This window comes from Myodes glareolus, chromosome 17, assembly GCF_982192425.1.
Source record: "Myodes glareolus chromosome 17, mMyoGla1.1, whole genome shotgun sequence".
In the NCBI taxonomy this organism is placed as follows: Eukaryota; Metazoa; Chordata; class Mammalia; order Rodentia; family Cricetidae; genus Myodes; species Myodes glareolus.
Window position 1 is genome coordinate 26994421 of NC_142042.1, and position 18748 is coordinate 27013168.

The 18748-nt window shown below is 43.5% G+C and overlaps 1 protein-coding gene across 2 annotated transcripts in view; it reads left to right on the forward strand.

The window, feature by feature from the left end:
* The window catches only part of LOC125414821 (uncharacterized), a 34939-nt gene extending 29620 nt beyond the window's left edge, over window positions 1-5319 (forward strand). Inside the window, exons 4-5 of one of the 2 annotated variants that reach the window (XM_085677708.2) lie at window positions 3385-3477; window positions 4012-5319. In XM_085677708.2, coding sequence (XP_085533834.2) covers window positions 3385-3477; window positions 4012-4059 — 141 coding nt within the window. In that variant the 3' untranslated portion in view covers window positions 4060-5319. The remainder of the gene's footprint in view (window positions 1-3384; window positions 3478-4011) is intronic. The other variant, XM_087897422.1, reaches the window with a different exon arrangement.
* The last annotated feature ends 13429 nt before the right edge of the window (window positions 5320-18748 follow it).

Here is an 18748-nt window from a genome sequence, read left to right on the forward strand (position 1 = left end):
TTCAGTGGTCACTAATCAGCAATCTATAATAAACAAGGTGACTTGAAACAGAGGTGCATGGAAAACTGTGCCTTGATGGATTGGTGGTACTGCTGTCACCAGAAGCTTGGAGGAACTCTTTTTTAAAATGGTTTATTCTTATTTTATGTGCATTGGTGTTTTGCTTGCATGTGTGTCTGTGTGAGGGTGTTGGGAGTTACAGACAGTTGTGAACTGCCATGCAGGTGCTGGGATTTAAACCTGGGTCCTCTGGAAGAGCAGTCAGTGCTCTTAATCACTGAACCACCTCTCCAGCCCCTAGCTTGGAGGAACATAACCTATGGTTCTCTTCAAAGCAGCAGCTTGGTGCTTCCATAGCTACTGTGACCACGAATCAGATGCATTTTTTGACACCACCATACATGTATATAATGTACCTTGATCTTACGCACCTCAAACTTTTGTTCCAACATCCACACGACCTTCCTCTAACAAGTCCCCTTCCCACATTCATAGCCCCTCTCTCATTTTATTTTATTTTATTTTATTTGTTATAGCTCACTGTATCCATTGAGTGCTGCCTTCTAGAACATCCAAAGGTCTTGTGTAGATAACCAGAGCTGTAGTGGATTCATGAGTACGATGACCACACGTCACTTATCCTTGGTCCTGGCTTATTTTTCTTCCTTTTTAAATCTTATTTTTTGCACATGGATGTTTTGCGTGCATATATGTCTGTGTACCACATGCATGCCTGGTGCTCACTGAAGGTAGAAGAAGGCACCAAATCCCCTGGAACTGGAGTTACAGATGGGTTGCCCTGTGGGTGCTGGGAATGGAACTCAGACCCTCTGGATAGGAGCTAGTGTTCCTACCTATGGGTTATCTCTTCATCCCTGAAGCCTTATAGTCTTTCTGGCTTCTTCATCCACGATGTTCTTTGAGCCGTGTGTGTGTGTGTGTGTGTGCGTGTGTGTGTGTTGTTTAGATTTCCTATTAAAGCCTGAACACTTAATGATCAAGGAATCTCACGCACTTTCTTAATGAATAGTTAGAAGGTTTTTGGTTTACTTTCTATTTCTAAAATGATTTTTAAGTCATATTTATTTATGTGCTGGGGAATGGGGTGTCTTCATTAGGGTGTCTATTGCTGTGATAAACTCAGTGACCAAAAAATCAACTTGGCGAAGAAAGGGCTTATTTCATCTTACACTTCCAGGTATCAGTCCAACACTGAGGGAAGTCAGGACAAGAAGTCAGGTAGGGCAGAAACCTGGAGACAGGAACGGAAGCAGAGGCCGTGGAGGATTGCTGCTAACTAGCTTGATCCTCACAGTTTGCTCAGCTTTCTTTCCTTTTTTGTATTGTTTTGATTGAGCTATATATTTTTCTCTTCTCCCCTCCCCTTCTACCCTCTCCCATAGTCCCCATGTTCCCAATTTACTCAGGAGATCATGTATTTTTATACTTCCCATGTAGATTAGATCCATGTATGTCTCTCTTAGGGTCCTCATTATTGTCTCGGTTCTCTGGGATTGCGAATTGTAGGCTGTTGTTTTATTTTATTTTATTTTTGCTTTATGTCTAAAAGCCACTTATGAGTAAGTGCATATGATATTTGCCCTTATGGGTATGGGTGGTTACCTCACTCAATATGATATTTTCTCGATCCATCCATTTGTCTGCAAATTTCAAGATATTATTATTTTTTTCTGCTGTGTAGTACTACAATACATATGTACCACATTTTCCTTATCCATTCTTCAGTCGAGGGGCATTTAGGTTGTTTCCAGGTTCTGACTGTGACAAACAATGCTGCTGTGAACATAGTTGAGCACATGTCCTTGTGGTATGATTGAGCATTCTTTGGGTATATACCCCAAAGTGGTATTGTTAGGTCTTGAGGTAGGCTGTTTCCTAATTTTCTGAGAAATTGCCATACTGAAATCCAAAGAGGTTGTACCAGTTTGCAATGCCATCAGCAATGCAGGAGTGTTCCCTTTACCCCACAACCTCTCCAGCATAAGTTGTCATCAGTATTTTTGATCTTGGTCATTCTTCCAGATGTAAGATGGAATCATATAGTTGTTTTGTTTTACAATTCTCTGATGACTAAAGATGTTGAACCTTTCTGTAAGTGTCTTTTAGCCATTTTAGATTCCTCTGTTGAGAGTTCTCTGTTTAGGTATATACCCCATTTTTTAAAATTGGACTATTTGTTCTTTTGATGTCTAGTTTCTTGAGTTCATTATATATTTTGGAGATCAGCCTTCTGTCCGATGTGGGGTTGGTGAAAATTTTTTCCCATTCTGTAGGTTCCCATTTTGTCTTGTTGACTATGTCCTTTGCTCTACAGAAGCTTTTCAGTTTCAGGAGGTCCCATCTATTAATTGTTTCTTTCAGTGTCTGTGCTGCTAAGATTATATTTAGGAAGTGGTCTCCTATGCCAATGCATTGAAGTGTACTTCCCACTTTCTCTTCTATGAGGTTCAGTGTGGTTGGCTTTATGTTGAGGTCTTTGATCCATTTGGACTTGAGTTTTGTGCATGATGATAGATATGGATCTATTTTCATTCTTCTACATGTTGATATGCAGTTATACCAGCACCATTTGTTGAATATGCTTTCTTTTTTCCATTTTATATTTTTTTGCTTCTTTGTCAAAAATCAGGTGTTTGTCGGTGTGTGAATTGATATCTAGGTCTTTGATTCAGTTCCATTGGTCAACCTGCTTTCTTACAGAACCCAGCATCACCATTCTAGGTCTGACACCACCCAAAATGTGTTAGGCTCTCGGACATCAATTATTAATTAAGAAAATGCATCACGGGCTTGCCCACAGGTGTATCTGGTGGAGGCATTATGTTACTTGAGAGTCCCTCTTCCTAAACGCCTAATGGGTGTCAAGCTGACATAAAACCAACCAGCCCAAGGGGACAGACATGCCTTGGTGTGCATGTGGAGGTCAGAGGACAAGTTGCTGACGTCACTTCTCTCCTTCTACCATGGATGGAGGCCGCCCGTATTCTGGGTGTCAAATCAGGTCATTAGGCATGTGGCCTGCTGAGCCTGGCTACTCTCCATTCTAACTGAATATTTAGCCAAGAGTGTACTCATGCTACCCCTCACTGCCTGCAGAAAGGGTCTTTTGTGTCATATCTGAACCCCAAAGAAGGAGAATGTGAGCATATATGATATCCCTTCATGCCGTCTCCCTCTTCAGGGTCTTTGGACTCTGTAGTTTAGGTAGTAGTAAAAAACTGCTTTGTCTTGTTATAGTCTGGAACTCTTGGGCTGGTGTTGTCTCTGCTTCTGCTTCAAACTCCTGAGTAGCTGGAAGCACAGACTTGAGAAGTTTTATTCTTTGTAAAAAACGATTTATTTTTTATTTATCTGTGTAAATAGTGTGCTTGTGTGGACGTCTGCTACATGTGTGCAGGTACTGGTGAAGGACTGTGGGAGGCATCGGATTCTCTACTGCTGGAGTCACAGACAGTTGTAAGTCTCTGAGTGGGTCCTGGGAACCAAACTGGGGTCCTCTGGGAGAACATGGCGTGCTGTTAACAGCTGAGCCATCATCTCTCCAGCCTCACATTTTATGTAATGCATTCAGTTTCTTAGTTAGGAAAACACTGGTGTGTATGAAGAAGTATGGAGAAAAAGTTTTAGGGAAAGAAGATGGCCTGATTGATGGTATTGTAGATGGTGGTAACAGGGAAGCCTTCTCTAAATGGCGGAATGCTTTCCATTAAATTGTGTCGCGGTTCTAGTACCGCAGGCCTTCCGCAGTTTGCAGACCTCGGCGGATTACACCCCCATAACCACACCCTCCAAGTCAGTTTCTTTTCTCCTCCTAAATGAGTTCCTTCAGACAAGAGCATCAGAGAGCTAGATTTAAATCCCCAAATTTAATTCGTGATGTCCAGATTTTTCGACTGTAGCAGGCATGCTATTTTGATCCATGAAAGTGTATTAGGAGAACAAGGATCAAGTGAACATAAAATATCACATTGTCACTGTCTTCCCTCACAGCAAAGACTGAAAAGAGCAGACAACATAAGCCTGGTCTGGAGTTGGTGACCTGAACGAAGAGAGAAAAGTGCACAGGAGGAAAAAAAGGACGCATGTACCATCATCTATGACATATGACATTTTAATGACTAATAAATAAGGATTGTATTTTCATAATAGCTACAAGTCCTTGCTCCAAAAAGCACAAAGTTCCAGAAATGGACCTTCATCTCCACCAGGATGAACGAACCAGTCACGGCAGCATCCAGCACATTGATAGAGCTTCGTGCTGAAGCTCTTGGGGTAGTGGTAATTAAACACAGTTTTTTGGTTACTCCTGTCCTATATCCTGCACTATGTTGATTAACCTGTTTAATGAGTATACAAGAATGGCCAAAGCTGCCCTCACATCAAAGAGCCCCATTGTTGCTGTGTGCTGACCTGAATTTTAATTGCCTACCAGGTTCGTTAATTGCACCAGAGATGTGTGAGAGAATGGAGTCGCTTTTTCAAGCTGCATTCCCAGCTGTGTTCAGTTCAGTTATGGTATCCTGCTGAATAGCTAGACACTGGTTTACACACCCAGGCTCAGAGCACCTCCCCCATCCCCCACCCTGCCCTACCCCCCCAGATTCACAGTTTAGCAGCTACCTTTGATAAGGATGGCAGTGGTGACTGGTTTAATTTACATGATAAAACTTATTCTTATAAGTTATTAAACATCACAAAGGGGCTGGGGTGTGCATAAGGTCTGTAAAGAAGTCAATAGTGAATACATTAGGATCCAAATAGTCTTTGTGATTCCTATAAGGGCTCGGCTGCCCTGAGAATCATTAGAGGCAGCTATGGCTTCCTTATTGAGTACAGACATCAAGGATCAACTGTTAATCCAAGCTACAGGTACCCACAGTAGTAAATAGATAGCTAGTTCTTAAGTGATAATATTGAATTTTGTGTTTGTTTTTTTCAAAGACAGGGTCTCGCTCTGTAACGCAAACTCAGGCAATCTTCCTACCTCAGCCTTCTGGCTGCTGGAATTACAGTGGTGTTACAGCCGTAAACCACCATACCTATGAAAACCAGACCAAATACTCTCCCCTACCCTCTATAAAAACAAAAACAATCCCCCTAACTCAATTTTGTTGACTGCCATCTTTCCAATTTCTCTTTATTTTGGCAAACAATTTACAGAGTTGCATTCAGCTATTCACTTTCTGTGGAGGACTGGTGGGTGTGGCCGACAGTCTCGCCTCTGACCTGAGTGCCCCAGCCAGAAGGATGAAGATGTTCCGAACAAAGATTTGATCGTGGTTTAAACAAACACACAGCATCAACAACTATATATTTCTATTTAAGCTTTAATAAAATAAGTCTCAACTCTGTTTGCAATGTGTGTGTGCATATTTACATACACATAACAAACCCCCGCTGTCGGCTGTCCCTTGCTGTACAGATTATGTCCATTCAAAGTGTGAACGGACATAATCAATGGACATAAGTCAATTGGTCCGTTGAGAGTGGGAGGGGCTTCAGAGGACCAGTCTTCTCACCCCCTCTGGTAGCATCATCTTTGGTCCACACAAAGGTACTTTTTCCGGGATGGTCGGAAAGGCCTGGTGATTGGGAACGGCAGTTGGGAGTCCTTAGGAGTCAGAGGCCAGCGACTGATTTGCATAATTCCAGCACTTGGGATTCTTCAAACTGCTTCCTTTTCTCGACTCTCCGTTGCCTGCCTTGCTCGGTCTCTTGACCGAACACTAGCTTGTACTATGATTTCGGATACTCACTGAATTTCTTGGGCCTTGTTGTCTTTATTGGCAAAATGAAGGTTTGAACGTCACAAAAGCTTGTTCCAGGAAATGGGCTGCCTGCCCTTCTGCGACAGTTTGTCAATGTTTTCCACAAGAAGACAACTGAATATGTCTCAAAAAATAGCGTTGCTTTCTAAAGATATTTATTTCTCTGCTTTTCTTCCTGACCCTCCACAAGCCACGCCCCCTCCCCCCATCTATTGGTTAAAGATGGTTTAACAGCCAAGTAGCTGGACCCACATAGTCTCCAAATGAAGCTGGGGTTTTCTTTCTTCCTTCTAGGATTGTGATTAGGTTTCTAAAGGGAAGTGCCTATGTTTGTGTATATTGATACATTATCACAGCCAGAAAAAGGCTGCATTAGGAAGGTCAGAAGAGGCTTTGGCATTTGTGTTTGTGGCACTGGCAAAATCCCATTAGTGGTGATTCTGTCTCCAAATAGAAAATGCTAGATTATTGCATTGTTCGAGGAAGATTGCTAGCGCATCTGCTGGACTTCTCCCTCACACAATAAGCCAGCAGGACGCCAAGGAATGTCTACTCCTTAGTGTGTCTGGTGAACACTAATCCCACATCTAAGTTGATGGCATTATGTTTCCTCCCGGTGTTGACCGGAGTCCCGCAGCGGAGCTTTCTGTGGCTGCTGACAATGTCAGGGAGGTTCAGAAGCACACTTCTCCAAGGCAGGGTCTGCATCCCCTTCCTTAGGGCTGTTCCTGTGGGGTGCAGCCCTGAGGCAGAGAGCGGTGGCAATGGGATTAATGGGGAAGGCCGCTGAAACTGGAGGGGGAGGGAAAGGGGCAGGGGTCAGAGTCCATTGTAGCCAGTAACACACCACACACACACACACACACACCACACACACACGCGCACGCGCGAGAGACCGGCAAACCCACTCAGAAATTGCCTGTCTGTGAATTCTCTTTCCTTCTCGCTAGAAATCCCTTTGACTTGCCTCTTGCATTTTGCAGGTGCTCACTTCTGAAGCCTCTTGTCCCACATAGCGGTCCCAGAATAACGGAGAGTGGCGGTGCTGGAGTTATGGATTTGGGGACATTATTCTACATATTCCCTCTTGTCCCCGTCAGAGAGCTGCCCAGTCCGCTCAGGGATCACACCCTTGCCCCCAACCACCCTCCCAAGCAACACCGGTATGTGAGTGTAAAGTGAGTTTCTGATTGTAACCTCAAAACCCCGAAAGCTGGTCTCTAGCACCGAACTATTAGGAGGACGAGAGAATATAATATTTGTCTAGCTGAGGTGCCAGCAATTCTCCCTGGAATGTAGGCGGATGACTGTGAATTCCCCTAAACACCAGTTCTAGATCCATACTCCACTCACACAAAGCTCTAGTACTTTTGTTATATTTAACTGTAGATTAAAGGAACACGTGAGCCTTTGACCATAGGTGGTTATGACGTCTATTTGGGAGAGATGGCTTAGGTAGGGTATGGTTCAATCGTGAGGCCGGTCAGGCAACAGACTGTAAAACTGGCTGTAGTCCCTGGGAGAGGTCAGTCTCAGTTCTGGCCACGCTGGCTACCCGGTTAGGACAATCAAGTTTCCTGAAAGGCCTGAGATAGAGCCTGGACATTAAACATAGGCTGCGGACATGATCATGCCGGCCCATCCTTGCCGATGTACATGGTAAAGTACACTATGGACACGGTCACTCTGTTGGCTGTCTTTGCAGCTACACATGGTAAAGTCATGTATATACACACTTTGCTCTTGGCTTCATCCATAGCCAAACACAGAACGTCAGGTTTCACGACGTAGGTTTCACACTCGTTCTAAAGTTCTTTTTCTTTCTTTATGTCATATTTATAAATGTGTTGACTGTTTGAATATTTTGGGGGGGGAGGAGATAGGGTTAGTTATTTTGCTAGTGGAGGGTTTAAAGAATTGAGTTATGTGGTATTGCCCTTCGTCTCTTACCAGCAGCTCAGGAGCAACTCTGTTAGTTTAGCCAACCTCAGTTCTTAAGTGTGGTATGTCAAGTACCGCCCTGACCTCCTCTTGACCACTATTTTCTGGGGGTGGTTATATGTGGCCTTTGTTCACCTGGCTGCCAAGATCAATTATGTTGTCCACTTTATTCAGCTCAGGAGTGGACAGCTCTAGCCTTTTGTCCACATACAGTCCAGGACCACCAGCTTTGTGGTCCTTCGCTTGGAGGCCACCTCAGGCCACCTGCTTGCAGAACACATCTCTCAAGTCACGTGGGACATGGGATAGAAACACTAGGAACAATGTGTTCACTCCATAAGTGCTTAGTGATCACCTTACCATCACTGCGGCTCTCTAGGCGATACAGGGCAGATAAGACGTGGCCCCTCTGTCACACAGCAGTGACTGCTGTGTAAGTGACGAAACAGCATGGCACAGTTGGAAGGATGGCAGTGCTGTGTGCACTGTCCCCACCCTGGCCTGCTGTCTCTCTTCAGCCGAGGGAGCTTAGAAACCAACCTTTCCCGACCTCAGTCTGATTTCCTGCCAAGTGATAATGGTCGTGGTTCTCACTGTAGTGCTTGTGATGGGAGCTTGTGAGTGCGGAGATATAGGAGCAGCGTCTGCAGGGAAGACCCTTAAGGGAGGCCCTCGGGGTGGTGGTGAGAGGTGCTCCTGGGTGAGAGGCAGAGGAAGGTGTGCCAGCTGCGTTAGGAGGTGGGGCTGGCCTTGCAGAACTGGCCCGGGCAGAGGAGCGGGAGCAGCCTCGGGGTACACCAGCACGCAGGTGCAGGAGGGTGGGGAGAAAGATGCTTTGCAGTCTCCCGAGCAAGGTGCCCTGGGTCTCAGGAGCTCGCCTCAGAGCTCCAGAGTGGGAACAACCGAGTCTGTTTCTGTTTCTAGAACATTCTGTCTGCCAACATGAGAGAAAATTGTCTGGGCTGGGGGAAAAAGCAAGTTTTCAGGAGGGGGCTTTTGTCAAGTAGACATAGTGAGTGCCTGAAGTGTAGGGAGAGTGGTAACAAAAATCCCTTCTCCAGTTAACTCCAGGTTGAGGAAGATGATTGCTAAGGACATGGAAGTCTAAATAGACTTGAATGAGTTATGCAGCATGGCAATGAGTTCTGAGTTAAGCATAATAATAATAATAATAATAATAATAATAACTTTGAACTTTCTTAACACCCAAGCTAAACCAACTGAAAACCCCAAATCCGTCAAGTCCCAAGAAGACCGTCAGCTTACTGATGGTGTCCGTGTTAGGACAAACGAGGCCGGTCCTTGACCTTTCTCTCGTCAGTCTCCAAAAACTAGTCCTTGAAAAGAAAAGCTTGGGAGATAGCTCAGTCTGAACAGTCTGTAAAGTGCTGGCTGTGTACCAATGAAGACTGAGTTCAGTCCCCCAGAACCCACGTTAAAAAGCCTGTGTGGCATGATGGAGGAGGGTTATCTGTCTATTGTGTTATTTTCATTGGTCAATAAAGAGACTGCCTTGGCCCCTTGATAGGACAGAAAATTAGGTAGGCGGAGTAAACAGAACAGAATGCTGGGAAGAGGGCTATGAGGCAGATGCCATGGAGCCAGCCACCAGGTCAGACATGCTGTATCTTTTCCGGTAAGCCACTACCTTGTGGTGCTATACAGATTATTAGAAATGGGTTAATATCAAGATATGAGAGTTAGTCAGTAACTAACTCTCTAGAGATAATGGGCCAGGCAGTGCTTAAATGAATACAATTTGTGTGTTGTTATTTCTGGGACTAAGCTAGCCGTGCGGGAGCCGGGTGAGGCGAAAAGCAGGCCTGCCCGCAGCCCCTCACTACAGATGGCGCCCAACGTGGATAAATGAATCCACAGAAAGCCTGAGAAAGCTTGGGAAAGAATAGAGTAAAGCATGTTTTCTTGGTAGCAGCAATTTCTTGGGTCTGCGCTGCCTGCTAGAGGCAAGCAAGACTCTCATCTAAGAAAGGCTTCCTGACTCAGCTTTAGCTGCAAAACCCTGCAGCTCTTTTAAGAGGTCCTGCCACGAAGCACTTAAACGGTGTTGATGGAAAGCTGAACACATGCTTTTCGGTTTTCAGCAGTAGCAGGAAAAAAGCTGTACTGTTTTAAAATGCCGACTTTCTGGGCTGTCCTGCCAGGGCAATCTCTAACTCTTTCAGGTAGGCAGTCCGACTGAGTGTAGTCTGTGAGCAGAATACTCCAGCTTGCTTGCTGGCAGGGACCTTGAAACGCTATAGAGTTGTGGCAGTAAAAGACTCCAGTGGTACCTCTACCATGAGTCTGGAAAGCTAACAAATGGACTGGATCTAGCTGTCAAAGCCACAGTTTTAGTCCTCTCCTTAAAGGCTCATGTGGTCAGAAAAAAGAGAGATATACAGTAAAGAGAGATTCAAAGAGAAAAAAAACCTCTAAATATTTTACAGTGTGTTAAAAATATATATGCAGGCTAAAAGTTAAAGTTCTTAATGTAAAAAAAGGAAGAAAGAGAGTAGTTGGGTGTGGTGGTACACACCTTTAATTCCAATGCCTGGGAGGCAGAGGCATATTGACTTCTGTGACTTCAAGGTGTGGTAGCACACACCTTTAATCCCAATGCCTGGGAGGTAGAGGCAGAAGGATCTCTGAGTTCAAGGTGTGGTAGCACACGCCTTTAATCCCAGCACTGGGGAGCAGAGACAGACAGATCTCTGTGAGTTCAAGTACAGCCTGGTCTACAGAGTTATTCCAGGACAAAGATATACAGAGAACCTGTGTCAAAAAGTAAAAGTAAAAATAAAAGAAATAGAGGTTAAAAATAAAGCTGCATAAAGATGGAAAATACACAGAGAATCTTGTTACTGTATACTATTATGCTCTCTTTGAATTGTCTAAATGCTGAGGAAGGAGCAACAGCTGCTAAAAGATATTTGTTTATAAATGCTGCTGAACTAATCCAAGATAGATATTTTGAAAATACCTTGGCTTCAAAATTTGGGTCTAAGAATATGATGCTTTGGAAAGGAGGTCCTTCTTTTGTTTTCACAGAGGATGAGACCCTGTGGATTGCTTCTATCCCAATATGGTATGATAGACCACGTCCTCCTGAAAGGCTGTGAACACCCTCAAGAAATTCAAAGCCTCCTGAAAGGCTGTGAACACCCTCAAGAAATTACTTCACTCAACTGCTAACTGAGATGAACCTGGCAGACAGGTTTTACCATGAAAGACCTGATTAACTGCGCCTCTATACAGCAGGAAGAAGTTTGGAGAGAAATAACTACGTCCATATTCCCAAATATTGCTTATAAATGTTCTTTTACCTTTAAAGGGGGATAGGATATAGATATGAATAATTTGCTTTGTTGTGGATTTTAAGGTCAATTTTGTTATATGTATATATATTTCTGATCTTGATTGAGGTATTCTGATTGTGTAGTTCATTTAAAAATGTAATGGATAAAGCCGGGCGGTGGTGGTGCACGCCTTTAATCCCAGCACTCGGGAGGCAGAGGCAGGCGGATCTTTGTGAGTTCGAGGCCAGCCTGGTCTACAAGAGCTAGCTCCAGGACAGGCACCAAAGCTACAGAGAAACCCTGTCTCGAAAAGCCAAACAAAAAAAAAATGTAATGTATAATTAAAAATATAGGTTGTTAATGGATAATCATTGATAATAGTCAAGCTTGTAGTAATGTTAATTTGATTTTCTAGATGTGCATAGATATATTTCAGATATGCATTCTTCATATCTTTCAAAGACTACAAAACATGGCATTTAATGTTTTAATAACTTAGGACTTTTCATGACAATGAGACACGTCTGCTCCTGGCAGCACCAATCTACTTCAAGAGGAAGATGGGCATCGAAGAGGCTCCTTATGGAGTTGGTTAGCCATTTAGGCAAGAAACTGCTCTTGCCTGGACTGTCATATAAATTGGACACAGAGAACCCGCAGAGAGGACTGCTGAACTTGCCTAAAGGTGAGATGATCTTTCGGGGTTCCTGATTCATGAAAGAGTCTGTGAGACATTCTGCAGGACACAGCAGATAGTGACTGAACTGCCTTTGAAATTTCCTGCTTCATGGAAATGTCTGCTGGATATTATGGGCCTAAAGGCCGAAAATGGATGCCCCAACGATACAGAGGAACTTTGGGTGACTGTCCAGGCAGCGAGATGTCTCTGTCATTTCTAGAGTTTTGGAAATTGCTTACTTCTTGTTTACTTAGGTAATATATCCTTCTGGAGTCTTTGATGGAGTTGAAGAATGGATAGTCATAGTTATAGTTTTCCATTATTATGATAAAGATATAGTTATAAATATTGTGACTGTAATTCTTACTTGATAACTGTTTTGTTATATGTAATTTTACTATGTTAAAATGAAAGCCTTTCTTTTTTGTTTAAACAGAAAAAGGGGAAATGATGGAGGAGGGTTATCTGTCTATTGTGTTATTTTCATTGGTCAATAAAGAGACTGCCTTGGCCCCTTGATAGGACAGAAAATTAGGTAGGCGGAGTAAACAGAACAGAATGCTGGGAAGAGGGCTATGAGGCAGATGCCATGGAGCCAGCCACCAGGTCAGACATGCTGTATCTTTTCCGGTAAGCCACTACCTTGTGGTGCTATACAGATTATTAGAAATGGGTTAATATCAAGATATGAGAGTTAGTCAGTAACTAACTCTCTAGAGATAATGGGCCAGGCAGTGCTTAAATGAATACAATTTGTGTGTTGTTATTTCTGGGACTAAGCTAGCCGTGCGGGAGCCGGGTGAGGCGAAAAGCAGGCCTGCCCGCAGCCCCTCACTACAGTGGCAGGAGCCTGCACCTGGAATTCTAACACTGCTGAGGGTCAAAAACAAGGGACCCTGGGGCTCAAGGACCAGCCAGTCTAGCAGCATATTGACTCAGATTCAGTGAGGGACAGAGGAGGGAGAGAGAAAGACATCTTGTTGACCTTGGCCTCTTGCACATGAGCGCGCGTGCACACACACACACACACACACACACACACACACACACACACACACAACATTAAATGTCTAGGGTTTTCAGAATGACAGAAATAGCTAAATTTGAAATGAAACAACTGGTAGGTTAAAAAAAAACCTCACATAGCTTTAACCTTTACATAAGTAAGTTTACACATACAACTCAGGACATTCTGTTTGAAAACAGTGAATTCCCAAACAGAATAATCAGTTTAAAATTAATGTGGTTTATTAACAATTAAAAGTGATAACTAGAGCTGAAGGAGACTGGAGGTGAAACGCTGGGTTTCCTTTGATAGGTAGAGTAATTACGCAGTGTGCTTTTGAAGTTCAAGAAGACAGCCTTAGGACACAACATTTTTAAAGTAAAAATTGGCTTGCACTCGGCTCAAGTGATTTATTTTGCACTGAGAAATGGGTGTGAGACATGATGTGACTTAAAATGTCATCCCTTGCTGGAGCAACTGGAGGGCTACACGATTTTTTTCCCCCTTTCCTCAGCCTGCTGAAGCCTATGAAGTTTCCTATCTAAAAGTTAATCTTCTGAAATTCCCAAGGAATCGAAGGGAAGCTGATCTTTGGGTGTGTGGATGAAAGACAAAGTTTACTCAAGTACATGGCTCTCCCCCTGATGCTCAGAGGGAAGGAATGGCCGAGCAGCCGCTGGGAGGATCTGGGGCTCTCCCTGCCAGAGCTGAGCTTTGTTACCTATTAAGTAATTAGTTGTAGAAAACCCTCACCTTTCTCATTAAACAGGCTTGAAAGGCGCGGGGCACCGGAGTGGCTGGAGGCAGAACATACCTGCAAGAGGGAAGTTAAAAGGGATCAGGATTCAGTTACAATGGAGGACGAGATTATCAGGCATCACGAGGAAAGATGAATGGCGGCTTAAAAAGCAGTTGACAGTGAAGGGTCTTAGCTGTTTCAGTGGCTTCTCTTGCTCTGTCACCCAGAGAAACAGAAAGCAGACTTTAAAACATGTTCCACCATCAATTTATGCTTTAAAAATAACCCAGTGATTTGAGAACACTTAGGAACTGTCTAACCGCGAGGAGAGGGTAGGCCTTGCCTTGATTTGTAGTGTTGGTTATTGTTTTTAACTTCTGGGGTGTCAGTGTTCCCGCTCCGACAGATTTATCACAAGACATCACAGAATGTTGAGTCAGGAAGAGATACACAGTGCCACACCCGAGGGATGCAGCAGCCACACAGAACCCCAAGAACAGGCAACAATGAGCTGTGGCTAAAGGGAAAGGGATGATGATTTCTGGGTACTCATCACCTTTTTAAAATTTTTCCCCTTCCAAGATATATAATCTATGTATATTACAAAACCCTTAGTTGTTTATTATTATTATTATTATTATTAGTGTGTGTGGAGGCATAGGATGTGCATGAACCACAGCACATGTAGAGGTCTGAGGACAATTTTGTAGGCCTGGTTCTCTCCTTCCACTTTGCATGGACTCTGGTCACTGAACTCAGTTGTCGTACTTAATCAGCAAGCCTCTTTACTGACAGAGCCACCTTAATGATCCACTTTTGTGGGAGCCAAGGAAGCCCGGAACAAATGTGTAAGGAGCTGATGAAGTCCTGAGTGAATGCATACTATTGACATGGCCACAGCCATGTTGAGGACAGCAATGCTTGAGACCCACAAGAATAGCAACGCTCCAAATAGGAGCGGATCAGTGTGAGCAAAGGACTAGCAACTACAGCTTCCCATGCAGACCTGCAGACCAGCTCACTCATCTCCCCGTGCTGCACACAATAAATGCACGAGGACCCAATTTCTCTGTAGTTGATGCTGCAGCAGCAGCGTGAACAGGGTCCACCCAACTCCAGCTTTTCTGTGTCTGTTCCTCCTTCATTTCTTCAAAGCCCGAGTTGGGTCAAGGGCAAGCCATGTAGGATGTGGCACTTTGGCTTTTACTATAATTTCTTTTTTAAAAAATTCTACTTTATTTTATGTACCTTGGTGGTTTGCCTGCATGCATGTATGTGTGAGGGTGTTGGATCACCTGGAACTGTGCATATGGAAGCCAGTGGTCTACTTCAGGTGTCTTCTATTGAACTCCATTTTATTTTTCAGGGTCTCTCAGGGTCAGGTCTCTCATCGATCCCCGAACTCAATGATTTACCTAGACTGCCTCCACAGTGCTGGGGTGATGGAAATGTGCAGCTACATCTGCCTTTTTACACGGGTGCTTGGATCCAAACCCAGGTCCTCGTGCTTTGATAGCAAGCTTTACCAACGGAGCCATTTCCTCAGTCCTAGGACTTTCAATTTATGCCCTGTGTGTTGCATATATATAATTGGACACGTTGATGTTTTTAAAGGCACTGTGCTTTTTAAGAGCATGGCATAGCATAGACTCACAGGGTGGGATACGGAGCTCGAATGCTCACTGAAGACTCTGGCCCCTTGTCTGGTCCCGTTGATCAGTCCGCCCCATTCCTCTGAGACTTTGTGAAAGGGAATGATGGGATCTGACTCCCAGGATTCCCTGAGAATGCAATGAGTTAATGTAAGTCTAACCTCTATAGAACAGTGCTAAGCATTTAAGCACACAAGTCAATGTAGGATAGCAATAATCATATTTAATTATACCAATATACTATAGTTTACTAATATCTTACAACTGAACTTTTATGTGCCTTCTATTTTAAAAAAATCAATTTTTTTTTTTAGCTCACCAAGTGATTTTTTTCTCCCCTGAGACAGAGTTTCTCTATAACCTCTTGTAGACCAGGTTGGCCTCAAACTCATAGAGATCAGCCTGCCTCTGCCTCCTGAGTGGGGGGATTAAAGTTGTGCGCCACCACCAGCCGGCTAAAAATTAAAATGTTTTAGATGTATTTATTTTATTTTATGTATATGAGGGCTTTTCCTACATATATATCTGTATACTACTTGCGTGCTGGCCTCCTAAGAGGTCAGAAGAGCTGGATCCCCTGAAGTTGGAGTTATAGATGCTTTGGGGCCCTTTGTAGGTGATGGGGATTGAATCCCAGTTGTTTGGGAATACTGACAGTGCTCTTAACCACTGAGCCATCTCTGCAGCCCACGCCTTTTAATTTTTAACAATTTCGATGAAATATTTTATAGTTACATATGTCCTTAGAACAAATTGTTAGATTAAGAAGGCTTGGTGCTCACACTTTAGGGTATTAAACATACATTATGAAACTTAACATCTTCCTTAGACACTACCAAACAAACATCCCTGAATGTGCATAAGCGTGTCCCATCACCCCTTATCAGTGCTGGTGAGCAGCTTGGGCTTCCACATTTCCTTATCGAAATAAGAACTACAGTCTATTTCCATAATATATACAAATCTGTGCTCTCCATCTTAAATGCAAAATAAATGCCCTGAGATACTATTAAACTGTGAAAATTAATTAAATCTGAAGGCAAGCATTCTTTTCTAGAAATTAACTCACCAAGTTATGCCTTGGCATAGAAATCCACCAAGGCTGAACAATTACCCTCGGTCCTACGCTGAACAAGAGTGGAGGAGTCTCAGATTCCATGATGAAACGTAAGTGCCCAGAGTAGAAGGCAAAGGCTTTTCTGTCCCCGGCATCCAGCTTGATGGGCCCTGAAGTATCATTTCCCTATGGAATGGAGGCAGGCTCTTTATTCTGCCTGAGGAGAGGATGTTATTGATGCTCTGATGGTTCCATACTGTTTTTGAAATGTGTGTTGGTATAAATCAGGTCCAGCCTGACAAGGATGCTGATGACCTTACAGCAGGCATTGCATGCACCAAAGTTCTTCCACAGATTCAGGACCAGAAGGAGATGGAGTCTCTGCAGGAGCCAAGGCTGCTTTACTAGATTTTGCTCTTTTATTATTTATATATTTATTTAATTATTTATTAATTATGTATACAATATTCTGTCTGTGTGTATGCCTGCTGGCCAGAAGAGGGCACCAGACCTCATTACAGATGGTTGTGAGCCACCACGTGGTTGCTGGGAATTGAACTCAGGACCTTTGGAAGAGCAGGCAATGCTCTTAACCTCTGAGCCATTTCTCCAGCTCCTAGATTTTGTTCTTAAGGCCTTTCCATGGATCACATGAGGCCTACTTACATTATTGAGGATGACTTACTTTACTTAAAGTCAATGGATTATAGATGTCAACAGATCTATAATATACCCTCATGATAACCATTGAATTAATTGATTTGATAACTGAGTACATCAGCCTAGACAAGGCTGTACACACAAATGACCATCATAGGCTGTCAGAAGAAGCCAGACTTCATGAAAAGTGGGCTGACTCTTTCTACTCTAGGTCCCCAAGTCCCCTTTGGGCTTTATAACTAGCAACTGTGCAATACTTAAGTGTCATGGTATTTCTCTTGGCCATTTCTCTCCTAAGAGAACACTGAGAGGTGTTGTGGAATACTTGTTTATACAAAGATGTGCTGCTTTTGTTTAACTATGTAAAGATGTGTTGCATTTGTTCAAGTAGGTAAAGATGTTTTGCTGTTTTAGCTTGCCTGCCTAAGGTACTTGATTGGTCTAATAAAAAGCTGAATGGCCAATATCAAGGGAGGAGGGAGAGTAAGTAGGAGAAGGAATTTAGGCTCGAGGGGAGAAAGAGAAAGAGATGACAGGGAGACACCAGGGGCCAGCCAGTCAGACATGGAGGGAGCAGGAGAGTAGAGAATGAAAGAAAGGTAAAACTCCCCAGGGTAAAGCGCAGAGGAATAGACACAGGTTAAATTGAATTAAAAGAGCTAGTGGCACAAGCCTAAGCTAGGGCTGAGCACTCCCAACTAATAATAAGTCTCTGTGTCTTTATTCGGGAGCTGGTTGGCAGCCCAAAGAAAATTCCAACTACAGAGGGGACTTCATAGGGAGCAGAAAGAAGTGCGTTGGCCATGTCTCCATGCAAAAGGATGTGGAAATGACAGTTGATCGGGCTTGTGAAATCAGGCATTTTCATGTCTGTAATTCTACCACTTCAAAGGTATAGGTAGGAGGGTCATAATTTCAAAGTAATCCTTAGCTAGATAGGAATGGGGCCAGCCATATGGGACTCTGTCTCTGATAACATGGGACTTCTGGGTCTTTAGATTAAAACATACTGTGTGTGTGTGTGTGTGTGTGTGTGTGTGTGTGTGTGTGTGTCCTGCATCCTCCCTGTAGGTTTTGGGACACAGCTGGCCAAGAGCCTGGCAGTGAGGACACCTGCAAGTTTCCAGATAATTTCCTATCCTGGGGTGGGGGTGTGGCTGCTGATATGCAAAATGGAGGAAGGGCTTCTTCAACAGATTTTCTGGGGAGAAATAAAGGGAGGTGCTAACCTTCCATCATGCATTTGTAACACATCAACGTCCTTACACTGAGCATTTCTTTCACATAGTGCACAAAACAAAAGATGTTAAGGTAGACAAGACATCCTGACAGTAGAAATTTTATTCAAGTTGGAATATTATAAGTAGCTATTTCCCAAGTTGGACTTGGAAATGGACGTGAAGATTGTTCTTTTTCTGCTTACTCAACTTTCTAGATTTTTACTTCTCAACTCCTCCCCTACAATCCCTTCTATTTGCAGGTTTTGTCATCACCAAAGCCTGGATCAGGATGGTACCTTTGGCTGACCATGTAGAGTGTATGACAATCTCATTGCCATCGGCTACAGTTGGAGCAAAACTGTTCAGTTGTATCTTTCCCTTAATGTCCTCCAATTGATTTCTATCCTATCATCTCTGGACATTTAAATTTTATCCAGTGTGCTTCTTTTATGTCTCCATGGGGTCTTTAGAGATCACTGGCTAACCTTGAGGGGACTAGTCATATTGTAAAGTTAATTCTTTCAACCAAATGACTACTCAACCAAAGCAGAACTGATGCAAATGATGAGGGCAATGTCCCCCATAGGTCAGCGGTGATACTCTGAACAGCAGCAATTGATGATATATGCTCGCTTAGCCTTCAGCAGATCACTTAGATTTCTGTAGGCCTCAGTTTCCCCTTCTATAATACAGCATACAATAGGTTTAG